Source organism: Haliotis cracherodii, unplaced genomic scaffold, assembly GCF_022045235.1.
Source record: "Haliotis cracherodii isolate W230 unplaced genomic scaffold, xgHalCrac1.p SCAF_4, whole genome shotgun sequence".
NCBI classification, from domain to species: Eukaryota; Metazoa; Mollusca; class Gastropoda; order Lepetellida; family Haliotidae; genus Haliotis; species Haliotis cracherodii.
The window spans coordinates 2,643,379-2,657,345 of record NW_027266297.1 but is presented as its reverse complement, the minus strand read 5'-3'; the positions used below and the strand labels follow the sequence as shown (position 1 = coordinate 2,657,345).

Here is a 13,967-nt window from a genome sequence, read left to right as displayed (position 1 = left end):
TACAGAAATAAAATATTGTTGTTTGAAAAGCGTCGCATTCGTACTCAGAATTTATGATCCTTATTGGTTTATTAGAAAGTTCACTTCCTTACACAGAGAAGGTATCACAAGTTATCGAGAGTGAGTGAGTGAGTCGGAATTAACGCCGCTTTAAACAGAAAAGCATTTACTAGTGTATCACGGCGTGTCAGCTTCATGTATGAGGAAAGTCCGAAGCGATTCAGCTCTCATACGTTTACCACTTTGGTGAAACCCACCAGCACGGTGCTGACAAATCTAGAAACATAATCGGGGCGAACCAGGGTTCTACACCGTGAGGTGTTTGGTGTGCCCAAGGAACAAAACACTGCACAGCAAATTGCGGTGCCTAAGATGACTTGGGCACCCGTGTCCCAGCCTTTTCGGATGTGGACAATCTCAGATTGAGGTTTTGGACTTGCATTTGCATGTGTTTGTGACGGGGTAGAGTACGATCACCTTTTCGCCAAAACCTGGTAACATCACAATTGATAGTGATTCATAGACACATGCTTATGGTATACTAGGAGTCGTAAATCGACTCTGCATTTGGCAGATTCATCCTATGAATATGGACAGGGTTTTGTCGCTGTTGTTTGTGTCACACACGTTCCTAGAAAATAAATATGAAACTAATTACCTTACATGTGTCTCCGGTGGTGGGTGAGGTGAGGTGAAATGGGGTTTATTGCACTTTTATAGCGTAGTACATGCACATATGTACATATTATTTAATTATATTAATATAATGGTTTCCCCTTTTTAATACGATCTGTATCAATAACTAAACTCGCATAGTACAAAAGCCAATAACAACTTGAAGGGCAAGATTGATTAATGTTACTCCGCCTGACCCCTGCACACACAAATAATGTAGCTGTATTAAAGTAAATGGTGGGAAGTCGCAAGTACATCAAAGTGAGACATTCCGGTCATTATCAAGACAAAGGGTGTTAGAATCACAGCCGGCCTCTACACAATCAAATACAGAAGGCTAAGATTACTTTTCTGTTAGAAGCCGCAGCACATTTCCTCTCAATGCCAAGAATAGGCCTCAAACATGAACAGTTTCAGGTCAATCTGTCAGTGCCAAACGCGCCTGCAGCATTTTCAGAATCACAAGAATTGATAAATATCATGCTTCTTATTGCTGAAAAACGTTTATCAAATCAGCAGTCCTGACATGTAATATGCTTCTCCGTGTTTCCCATTTGTCTCAAATACCGTGGGGACAAGCCAATTGAAGCGAGCATAGCCAGCTGGGACCAATTCTAACCCGAAATCCCCGCTGGGGCCAACGAAAGATTACTGCTCATGCGTTGATGACATTCCTGTGTGTGTTAGGTTGAATCCTGTCGTTTTGGGGAAACTACCGTTAGTTAATGAACCTCAGTTGAGGCTTTGAAAGTTATGTACACTCGTATGTGTTAGTGAGTGAGTGACTATGGTTAGACGCCGCTTTTAGCAATATCCCAGCATAATCCCGAAGGACACCAGAAAATGGGCTTCACACATTGTATCTATATGGTGAATCGAACCAGGGTCTTCGGGGTGACGAGCCAACGCTTTACCCACGAGGCAACCCCTCATAAATAAATTTATGGAAAAGTGACAAGGACGTCGTTTCAAACCTAACATACAAATCCAGAAAATGTTATGCCAATGCCAAAACGCGCTTTAAAAAACTTCATTTTGCCAATTAAATATTTTAAAGTAAAAGATATACATATTTCGCTCTCATGTGAAATGTGATGACATACATGTATCATGTACATAACTGTTAAACAAGCCGTAAAGGAGATTGCTGTAGTTGTTTCTTTCGCTAACACAAACGCAAGCTTACCTTGTAAGAATGTCGTTATCTTGCACATGAATTCTCCATATATCCAGACTTTGTAAACAGCTTGTCCCACAGCCATAGGCACACAGATCAGACACACTGAAACACATAGCAATCCACTTACAATGGTACGCAAGGCGAAAAACAGTTTTATATGCAAGGGGAAAATCGGGGATAAGTATTAAATTTTGAAAAAGGGAATATTGTGAAACAACAGACTGTATCGTGAAGCAGAGAAACATTGCTACTAATTATCAGTAAAATATTGTTGAGTTCACGAGCTGGTGAGTTAGGGAATACGTGGAATAATGTCATGGAAAACTAAGGCACGTGTGTAAACACATTACCCTTATAATGACAATACAGAAGTAGATAAAAGAAACAAACCCCATGTTCGGTGTATTCAGGAATATACGCATCAGCAATACACAGGTCACCAGTCTGATGACTCATTCTTTAGGCAACATGTCTCATTGTCAAAACAAACAATTGTTATACGATGGTGAATATGTTGCTGAAATATTATTTGACAAATTCAAGTCACATATATAAATGTATGCGTGCAGATGCTTGTTAACCGAATCAGCTCACAATGTGAGCACCAACGTGTGCATTATTATGACTAATACTATGATGACTATGTTTGCTGGCCTACTGAGGAAGTGAAATTCATAATCCCTGTCATTATGGTGATGATGGTGAAGAACAACGGCTTGTCGTTCAAAATAAGGAGATTTGTATCTATTTGTCTGTGGAATATTTATTAATGTCACGTCCCTCTTTAATCCTGGAAACGCGTCCAGTAACATTCCTCATTTCATGCTGTTTTCATGGATTCATAACCAAGGTAAGAAAACATATCCGCTGTTCTTAATTCAATTTTAAACCATTTTTCCAATGTGCCTGCCATAAAAACCTGTCCAAACCTGTTCAGGACGCTGTTGAAACAGCCAACGTCATTATGGATTTGATTTTCACACAAGTGATACTAACGGTACAATGAGAAACCTAAAGTATTGAACACACATTCCGACACGTGAACATCCGGGGTAGAATAGGTCTTCAGCAACCCATGCTTGCCGTAAAAGGCGACCATGCTTGTCGTAAGAGGCAACTAACGGGATCGGGTGGCCAGGCTCGCTGCCTTGGTTGATATATGTCATCATATATCAGTTGCGTGGATCGATGCTCATGATATCAATCACTGGATTGTCTAATCCAGACCCGATTATTTACAGACCAACGTCATATAGCTGGAATATTGCTGAGTGCGTCGTTAAACAAGAAACAAACCAACCAACAAACAAATAAACATACAGGTCATTGCATTGTGGGTAACATATACATCACTGATAAATGCATTGTTTTCGACAATTAGGTACTCAGTGTAGACAGAATGACACATAATTAAATATTGATTTGAACCCATATGTAACGGTATGATCGTTAAAGTCAACCGAATCTATGACTCATATCTTACAGTCTCAAATCACAAAGAATACCGATATCATCTTGGCTTTACCCCCCATCTCTGGCTTATTGCGTACCCTCTCATCAATGCTGTACGACGCTGTTGGGAAAACACATAGACACGACTTGCAACATTCAGGAACCGTTGTAGAGAACACATCAAGTTCATATGTGAAAGTATAGCCACTGAATCATTGACACTGAAATCACATTAGATATCAAATGATGCTATTTAAGGTGTTTTATACCCGTATATAATTGTGAACCCTACATCGTCGTCACGAGGTCTTTGTTTTGTGTTTTTATTTGTTCATATACTAGAGCAAATAATCAAGTATAACTATTTTGTATTCCTTGCTATAGAGATTCGCGATTAGACCTGATCTTTAGTTACACTTGCTTATCGTGAGATTGCTCAAACCAAAGGACTAATAGTTGCTGATAAAATCGATCATTGGATTCTCATGATGAAGCAATAGACAATGTATGCACGTACGGTCTATTGCTGCAATTAATGCTGCGTGTTGATTGAGCCTAATTCAAAATAAATCGAAGGATACAATCTAACAAGTTTCAGATAGGTTTATTGACTTGTGATTGGTGTTTGCAAACATTTCAGGGACCTACAAATGAGCTTGTTTCTTATGAACAATGCTTCCTTATTGTCAATTCTCTGTGTCGGGACAACATCTTTGTCTGATGAATCATTACATTGATTCATCTATACAAACATATGTGTCTTGAATCTATATTAACCCAGAACAACGTACAAGGTCATCTTGCAAGAACAGTCATGCAAGTACATCGCCACAATCGATCCAACTTTATCTCAGATCGCGACATAACCCTCGCTGGACATTAATCTCCCCATTCATCCTGTGTTGGCAATGACTTGCTCACTGTTATTCCTCCTCTGTCTTTAGAGGGAGACGAGTGTGCTAAATACTCGAAGAGATATATTGTTACATCATTGTAGCGGAATAAACTTTTCTTTAACAACTGGGGACACGGGAGACCCAGTATTTCAATGTGCATAGCTGCGTCCCCTGGTGTTCCAGAAATCCACGATCGTGGGTTCGAATCCAGATTCGCCCTGGTTATGGTATGTGTGTCTTCAGCAAACCCGTGCTCGTGGATTTTACTAAAGTGGTGTATGAAGAGTGAGTGAGTGAGTGAGTGAGTGAGTTGGGTTTAACGCCGCTTTTAACAGTATTCCAGTTATATCACGGTGTGTCAGCTTAATGTGGGAGGAAAGCCCGAAGTGATGCAGGTCTCAGACGTTTACCACTTCGGTGAAACCCACGAGCACGGGTATGGTGCTGACAAACCTAGAAACATAATCGGGGCGAAGCGGGATTCGAACCCACAATCATAGGTTTCTGGCGTTACCAAGGGACGCAACTCTGCACAGCGAATGGTGGCGCCTTAGACGACTGGGCCCCCCGTGCCCCCTTGGTGTATGAAGAGGACCGGCAACTCTCAAGCTGGCAAGCCATGATACAACTGAAAAAAAATATTCAAATCCATCGGCATTGATTAAAACTGATCCATTCTACTTTTATCGATCTCCTTCTAGCTTGTCTTGGTTTTCTGAGGTTATACAGAAATACAGTTTGTTTTTACCATCACCAGTCATTCCGCCACATGTAATGAGATCATAACGCACACTCCAACATGTACTTGTACTTGTCCTTGACACTAGGTGCTTTGTCGAGCCAGTATCATGATTATCAATGCAGAGTCTACTAAATATCAATCTGACATTTTGTTTTATTGCAATATGCATCTGTTTTATATCGAAAGGAACATGATAACATTATCCCTGCAACTACTGATAGCTTTATGAAAATACGAGATGATTGCTACCGAATTGTAATAACATGACATTAATATAACACAACAACTGATTGGTTTCACGGTTTCGCGTAAATATTGTGGAGAAATCCATGTCAAAATGACACAAGGCTTTCGGAAATGTCTTAATTTCATAAGTTATGTCACTCTCAGATGAAGTAACTATGACTCGTCAATGCAGGAGAATAAGCAGTCTTTGACATCGCCGAAACAAAAGTGTCCAGTAAATGTTAGGTAAATTTATTTTGAAGCAGTTTATTATTCACAAGTGACTTTCAAGGGAATGCCGGGCTAGCATTGGTTACAGGCAACATGTGCTGATTGCAAGAGGGAATCGATTTTGTGCCCAGGATCAATGACTTGGTTGATTGCGTGGCGTCGTACCCGACGGTGTGGATCATTGCTCATAACATCAATCACTGGTTTGTCTGGTCTGGACTCGATTATTTGCATCGCTAATTACTTCTCTGACGCTACACTCATGTTATGTCTGCTATAAAGTCCTTTTATCTACTGGCTGTCCTCAGAGCGTCGAGTTTCACGAGGGACAGCGAAATCCATCCGAGGTTACCGGTCCTTTAATCACTATCTAACCACAGCTCGTATCTTGCGCCAATGGACCTACCGTATATACTTAATTAATGATAGGGATAGACAAACCTGTTTATTTTGAATATCAATCGATATCTCTACTGTCAAAACTTGTCATTTTCTCTTATAAATGCTCACACATGAAAGTAATCTGTTAATAGCATAAACACAGGTGCGGATCAAATAGCCCCTATAAACCCAGTAGTGACCTCGAATGCGGTATAGATTTTTTTCAATTAAGCATTTTGACCGGGTCGGAAGTAACATAGCGTTGTATATGGACGTGTACTCATTAAGCCATGCACCAGAGAGTGCAGGCACCATGTTTGTCTGATCATAGGTAATGCTTTAACATGGCCAACCATGACATCCGAATGCTTTACTTGAAACCTACAAGGAATATGGCGTTTCTCGTTCACATTTGCAGACATGTCATCAAATTTGATTCTTATACCATACGTAAATCAAATATTATTTTCCTTATAACGCCTGATTTTCTTTTGGGTGTTAGGTATTTATACTAAAATAAGGAATAATAAAACAACGTGATCAAATACCAACAGCATGAGATGGGTACACTGGTACTTACACTCATACTCATTACTCAACAACAATACTGACACAATCCTTTCTGGATGGTTTACGACATCGATAACAACAATACTGATTGATCCTTTCTAAATGTGTTACACATTGATGACAACAATACTGACAGATCCTTTCTAAACGTGTTACACATTGATGACAACAATACTGACAGATCCTTTCTAAACGTGTTACACATTGATGACAACAATACTGACAGATCCTTTCTAAATGTGTTACACATTGATGACAACAATACTGACAGATCCTTTCTAAATGTGTTACACATTGATGACAACAATACTGACAGATCCTTTCTAAATGTGTTACACATTGATGACAACAATACTGTTAGATCCTTTCTAAATGTGTTACACATTGATGACAACAATACTGACAGATCCTTTCTAAATGTGTTACACATTGATGACAACAATACTGTTAGATCCTTTCTAAATGTGTTACACTTGATGACAACAATACTGACAGATCCTTTCTAAATGTGTTACACACTGATGACAACAATACTGACAGATCCTTTCTAAATGTGTTACACATTGATGACAGCAATACTGTTAGATCCTTGCGTACATGAACACACTATTTCAGGCGGTCTCATCACATCACACGGCTTGGACAAGTAAGACTTATTCAGTCTAATGTCCTTCCCGAAGAGACACTTTGCCAACAATTAAGCAACTCGTGTCACGTAACGGGGCCATTAATTTCACTGATCTCCGAATCCTCTGGCGATTGTTTAGAGTTGAGCTTGTAACTGGCTTCCAGATACATCTTCATGGTCAATACAGGTCAGTAAGTTCACCTCATGTCAATAAGAAGTCCTATAATAACACGACTGCAGCTTTGCTCTAGGACTTCCATCTTGAGATGCAAATGACGTCCTATTTCTGACTACAACGCGGCACGATACAACTATCCCAAGGCCTTTTTAAAATCCTATTTACAGCTTCACACTCTGACGGGTGGCTTGTAAATGAAAGCATCAAAACCTTTTCCACACTCATGAAATCTCCACAAAAATATTCCTCCTGGCGAAGGGCTTATTATACAATTTAGATATTCCTTTCCACTGGCGCTAATCATGATGTCTTGTCTGAACTAAAGAGACATATATGATCGTTGTAATTGATACCCTGGACCAAATATACCGAAAAGCATAGAACTCGATTTACATAGCAATATAAATAGACAACTATAATCACTGGATATTTCATTTCATAGAGTGACTTCTAAACTCCACCCATCACTCTGAAGTACATGTAGAATAATATTTTGGGTAATCTAAAGAAGTACATTTAGTACGATGATATATCTGTATGTCACTGGAGTATAGCTGGCACAATGGGTGAGGGATTTGGCGTATTGACACCTTGAACATTATGTCAGTTATATAAGCTTTATGCGCATGTTGGTGTGTTGGTTTGTTGTTTAACGCCGCACTCAGCAATATTCCAGCTAAATAACGGCGGTCTGTAAATTATCGAGTCTGGACCAGACAATCCAGTTATTGATATAATGAAAATCGATCCACACAATTGGGATAGATGACATGCATCAACCAAGTCAGCAAGCCTTATCACACGATCCCGTTAGTCGCCTTTTACGGCAAACATGGGTTGCTGAAGGCCTATTCTAGCCCGGATCTTTACAGGTCCAGGGATACACAGCCTGTAGACGTTTTCAAAACGTAAACATCAGAGGACAGTCAGTCTCGAATATCTGCCGCAGAAGATTCCAGATGGCTTGCACGGTAACATCAGGTGTTCGTAAAAAAGGAAAGCGTGTGCCGCTCCACCAGTAGCATCCCTCTCAAGCAATGTTCACGAAGAAAGTAAATGCCAGTGAGTAAAGGAAATGTGGAGTAAACGTATGCCAAGGTCATCATAACATAGCGCATCGAGTTGACAAGCCATGTGTCATATTTAGTAAATTTCTCTGTCTAACACAACATTTCTGGCATGACTTAACCAGACGTTCATTGGTGAAACCTTGATTGAAAAAACAATCAGTGTGTCGTCTCCGAAACTTGAATACATGTACATCCTCTAAAGTATCGTGTTGATAGCGGGGTCAAGAAGGATCGACCATTTGATGGGGGTGTGGGATGGGGCATTTTATCGGAAATTATATATTTTTCCCAACAACAGCAAAACATTATGCTTCAGTCTGAAAAAAAGAAATTGCCTGCCACAGAAATGACAGGCACAACGCCGCACGGCGAATTCGATGTCTCATACAATTTAGCTACTGAATACCAAAATAGGGAATGACATGTTAATACTGATAAGGTGTTCTGCAACATAATGGACAGAACATTACCAGGCTGTACGGCTTGAAGCCCACATCCACATCTACTTAAATCTATAGAATGTCCTCACTATACCCTTGTCGCTTTCGATCTGCATCACATTGTGATTTCTTCAAACATAATGAAGTTACAGTTTGACATGGCTGAAATACTGTATCTTCTTACGGAGCACAGTTTAGTAATCCAGTGGATGCAATATAGCTAGGCTAGGAGCACAGATACCACTGCAAAAGGATGTCGAATAGTAGCCTAGTTGTTAAAGATTTGACTGATCACACCTACGACCCGGGTTCGAATCCGTTGTGTCCCCAGTTTGATATGACGTCTCCACTGTGAAAATGGAGTACCATGGAGATATATGGATATGTGACACATCAGTGACAAAAATGATTTCCTATGCACTTATTGTCTTGTACCAACTGTTCCTGTACGTGTTTGTCAAGGTGAACAATTGATTAGCTTTTGCATGTGTCTATGGCGGGTGCCACCAGTGATACAGGACACGCTTACCTTTTCGCGAATTACTCGTATCGCGAATTCATTCACTATTTGATTGTGATTGATAACCACAAACATATGAAGTAGTCGGAATCGTGCTTTTAGGAGACATGTCTTATGACTATGGACATGGTGTTGACCCTTTTATGTTCAATTATATGACGAGGGCGAATGGTGGACAAGTAAGGATGCACTGATGCGAGTCTTAAACGTTTTCCACTGTAGGGAAACTTATGAACACTGTTTTATGATGACCATCTAGAAAAACAATTAGTGAGAATCTGGCTTTCCAACCCACATGCACTGAAAGAACACTCAACTCTATTATGGGAATCCAGAATACCTTGATCCTTTCATGATTTCATATTTTCCAAACTTCAGTCAAAATGGAACTAAAAGGATATCATCATACTTTGCACGTGGAACGAAGTCCATGGGTTTTTCTGATGTTAATAAAACTGATTTTGTGGCTTTTGTTTGCCAACTGATGTCGATTGGTAACCAAGTGGTTAAAGCGTTGAGTGGTCAGGTTGACATTCCGTGTCCGATTCCTTGGTGTCTCCTTGTTTGATATATGATCGCAGTATTGTAAAAGTGTTTCTTCTAAGCCTCGCCATCAACTTTGAATATCAATCACCTCGTCATTTCCTGTGGTACAGTAGCCCTTACTAATGGATTTCTCTAAATAATACCGTAATAATAGGTATTGCATTACTTCAAAGGCATTCATACTTAACGGAATTAGAGCCATGGCATACAAACAACCCCATCACAATCGTAACATGATGAACAAAATTAATGGAACGGTTGTGGGTTCTCCAAGAAGGAAGACTCGTGGATATTTGCATCAAAGTACTACCCTATGGGCCACTGTATGTGTGATTGTATATATTTAACATGCACGGCAGCGAGACGAAGCAGTAGCTGTTTTGTAACTCCCATTTCAGTAATCTGTGCATTGATTATACGCCTTTTCTAAATCTGTACACTGCCGAAGGTTTCCAACGATCTGCCTTATGTTTGGTCAGATGAAACTTCTAATGGGGTCTGTCTATATTGCTTCGATTCTCTAAAGACATAATATTTTTTTAGTAATATGTGATATTGACACAGTTTGTTTTGTATATATACTGACATGTGACTGATATTTACGAAATTCTTATAAAATAACCTATTTTGTACAAAATTTAAAATGATCACTGATGATTGTACATTGTGAAAATCCTATGTTTATGTATATTTGAAGTTTACTTGAAAATAATCATTATGTGAAAAAGCTGGACGTCACTCACTGAAAACATCTATTTAAAATTTAGACAAAAAGTATTCCAATGTGCACCAAGTGTGTTCTTCTTATTGCCGAGCTGTTTCTTTGTCGTATGAATCGGATTTTCTGCTCAACTCTGGCAACTCAAAACAAGGTAATTTAACTTAAGCTAAGTATATGGATGATCTGATATCGTTCAAAAGTGTTAAGTAGACAAATCATTTCCACTTAGTTATCCACCTGAACTAGAAATAATAGAGACCAGGGAAACCGCCTCAGTTGTTTCATATTTAGGTCCATGCAAAACATTTACAGTGACAAAACATTCTCCACAAAACTGATGACAAGCGGCATGACAATATATCGGGTAGTGGCTCCAGCCTTTTTCGTTTACATATAAAAAAAACCCGTTCGAGGTACAATCGAGAATGCTGCTTCCATGAAGATTTCAAAGAGCAGCATACATCACAATGGGGGTTTACAACAATTAGGCTCTTAGTTCAGCTTTCAAAAGTGCTATGGTAGACAATTTCAAATTTGACGTGTCAGTGACTAACAAGATGTCTGATGCAATTTCCTACTATAATTTGTACCATAACGTATTGTTTCTTATGAACGATTGACTTGACTTGCATGTGTTTGTGACGAGTGCCACCTGTAGGGCAGAATACGCTTACTTTTTCGCAATAGGGTTTCAGAAACACATTATTTCTGATGAGTATGGAAATGTTGTTTGTTTCTTGTTTCTATACCAAAGGGTACTGTTAACAATGTGTGTTTGTGATTTGGTTTAGTGTAATGCTGCTTTGAACAGTAATTGAGTTATTTCCGTTTTAGTAGAGATTTGAGTATGGATATGGTTCTGAGATTCGAACCTCCGATTATTAGTTTATAAGCACGCTAACAGGACACTACTCCATACGGCATCATTGCAATTGCTGCGCCCTATACTGCTGGGCCACCCGTGCCTCTGAACAATGTTGTTAGTAGATGTATATAAATATTAATGAACTTAATGAATATTAACTCATGAAATCACATATAAAAAAATTAACAAATCAAAATTATAAATATAAAACCCCGTCAAATAAAGGTTAAACGTTATTTTGGAATCATATTTACCCAAAGTGGCATATAATCCTGCTTGCCTACTGAGATGAATGAACATTATACAATGACAGTGCTGCATTTCATGGAGACGATTATAGGATTCCATTATTTTCCATATAAGGAGACAACTGACACCAGGGCCCGTTATAGAGGCGTACACTCTGAACAATCCTTCATTAGATTATCAATTCAATATAGAGGATGCACTGTAAGGTTTTGTAAATTACATTCCACACTGCATTAGCGCTTGTCAGTAATAAAGGTATCTCTAGCGACCATTGTGGTGGAACGATATGATTGTCATTGCCTCATACCATATCCATATGTTGTTGTCTGACCTAGTTGCAACTGAATGATTCATAGACATTCTAAATGCTGATGTAAACTGCTAGGCAAAATAAAGCATACATACATGTTTGAAACAAACAATAAATGTTTATTCGATTGCGATATATATATTTCATACGGGTATGATAGCTGTGGTTTGAGCCTTACGTTTGCAGTGTTTAGGCGACTTAACGTTTTTTTACGTGTGTAAGTTCATGGTCAAATAATCATTTTTCAAGTGCGCATCTTCTTTTATCCGGCAGTTAATACATTGGTAATGACACACAACGTTGTGAAGGACAACTTCTTGGTCTGCATAACACGTGCTCCACACTGCATTAGTACTGGTACATCCACCTGTTGTGGTCCACCGTAAGCTGTCTGGCGCTCAGCAGTAAGGGGCTAAAACAAGGACTGGTCGGTTCGGAGGCAGTATACTGTGTCTGAGTGGGGTATTCATGTTAAACTGCGGCATGCTATCTCAGTGAGCTAGCACTATAAATCGGCATCACACACACACACACACACACACACACACACACACACACACACACACACACACACATTTAACTGATAATTCATTTAGATGTAAAACAATTCCATTTCGATGGCCATGACCAAAGACTTAACGGAATATCAATTTGCCAACAGATAGTTTCAAATGTTTATGAAGAAAAATAGTCGCATACTGAATTACCCACAAAGTGTCTTCGATCTAACTATAAAACATATCAACCTTTTTAGCAGACAGATTTGCATACATCACTGAGCGTCAATGTAGTGTCGCCTGACAAGGCAGAGTAAATTAAGCTTCAAGCCATGCCTTCAGTCTGATTGAAACTGAACGACACACGCCTTCCAGCACAACACGATCATTACCCACTAAAGTGTTATGTTCGGTGACAATTATTTTTAGGAAGCGCAGCTGGGGCCTGGTTTGCTAAACACCAGCCAGCATAGGTAAATAGCAAACCCATTGTACCATGTGAGAGGAACTGTTCTGTTCCGTGGGTATAAAACAAACGGCATTGCTTTTCTTGGAAGTGCTGGACATGGCTTTGTAGTTCTGTACTGTACACTGAGCAAAGAATCTTTTCACATTAATATATTTCAGTAGGTGTTTTTGATGAAATTCGATGTCGGAACATAATATAACTATCGAAAATTGTATATTTAGGCGTAGACCATTCAATCCCTGTTCACCGAATATCAATGGGTTAAAAACAAATAATCTGTCTTAAATAATCGATAATATTGTTTGGGATTCTTAAAACTGCACATTAGACGAACACTTCTCTCAGTCGGGTATATAAAAATGCATACATAAGAATAACTTTAGTTAATAATAACTGAAATTAACAATACAAAATTGTATACGTTTAACATGCGATGTATATTTTAGAGTAAATTCAACTTTTCCGGTCGCTATACACGAAACACAAACGCAGTGATGATGCCTTTTGGTGTTATTAATGATACATAGCGGTAGTTCTCAACAGAATCAGTTACCCTCACCTGCCATATCTGCCGCTGCCATGTTGCACAGGTACAAGTTGGTCATACTCCGCAGTCGGGTAGACGTGAAGACGATGATAACCATACAGACGTTGCCGATGAGGCCGATGATTAAGACGGGGACGTAGAGAACGATGAGGACGATGGTACTGGCGGTAGCAGGGGTGTAAAACAAGTTGCCCAACAGCAACGTCTTGTTGAGGAGCTCATACGCGTCAAACATATCGCTCGTGTCGTTTCCAAGTGCCATGGTCGGACTTGGACCCGGGGAATATATTTTATTAACCATACATAATCCGACGAGCTGTCAAGTCAACGAAGGATTCACATCCTCTGTTTAATTACAAAGTAATATCCCCAGGTGAATCCTCAACACAAATGTCAGAAGCAAAGCGGAGAACTCTTCTCCCTTTGGCATCTCTCGGTGTGGGGAGGTTAAGACCGTTCATTTACGATTCAAGCCGGATACGTGACCAGTGAAACGACCAAGTCCCAGTTCTACCGATCGATTCATGTCACTCATCTTGATGACCAATCGCAAGATAATCATAAATGTAGGTAAA

The 13,967-nt window shown here is 39.5% G+C and overlaps 1 protein-coding gene across 1 annotated transcript in view; it reads right to left on the bottom strand.

Annotated features, from left to right (window-relative positions):
* The window catches only part of LOC139478840 (QRFP-like peptide receptor), a 29,545-nt gene extending 15,852 nt beyond the window's left edge, over positions 1-13,693 (bottom strand). The window contains exons 1-2 of the mRNA XM_071261507.1: positions 13,405-13,693; positions 1,862-1,957 (exon numbers count right to left, since the gene is read on the bottom strand). Of these exons, the coding sequence (XP_071117608.1) occupies positions 1,862-1,957; positions 13,405-13,693 (385 nt within the window). The remainder of the gene's footprint in view (positions 1-1,861; positions 1,958-13,404) is intronic.
* Positions 13,694-13,967: the final 274 nt, after the last annotated feature.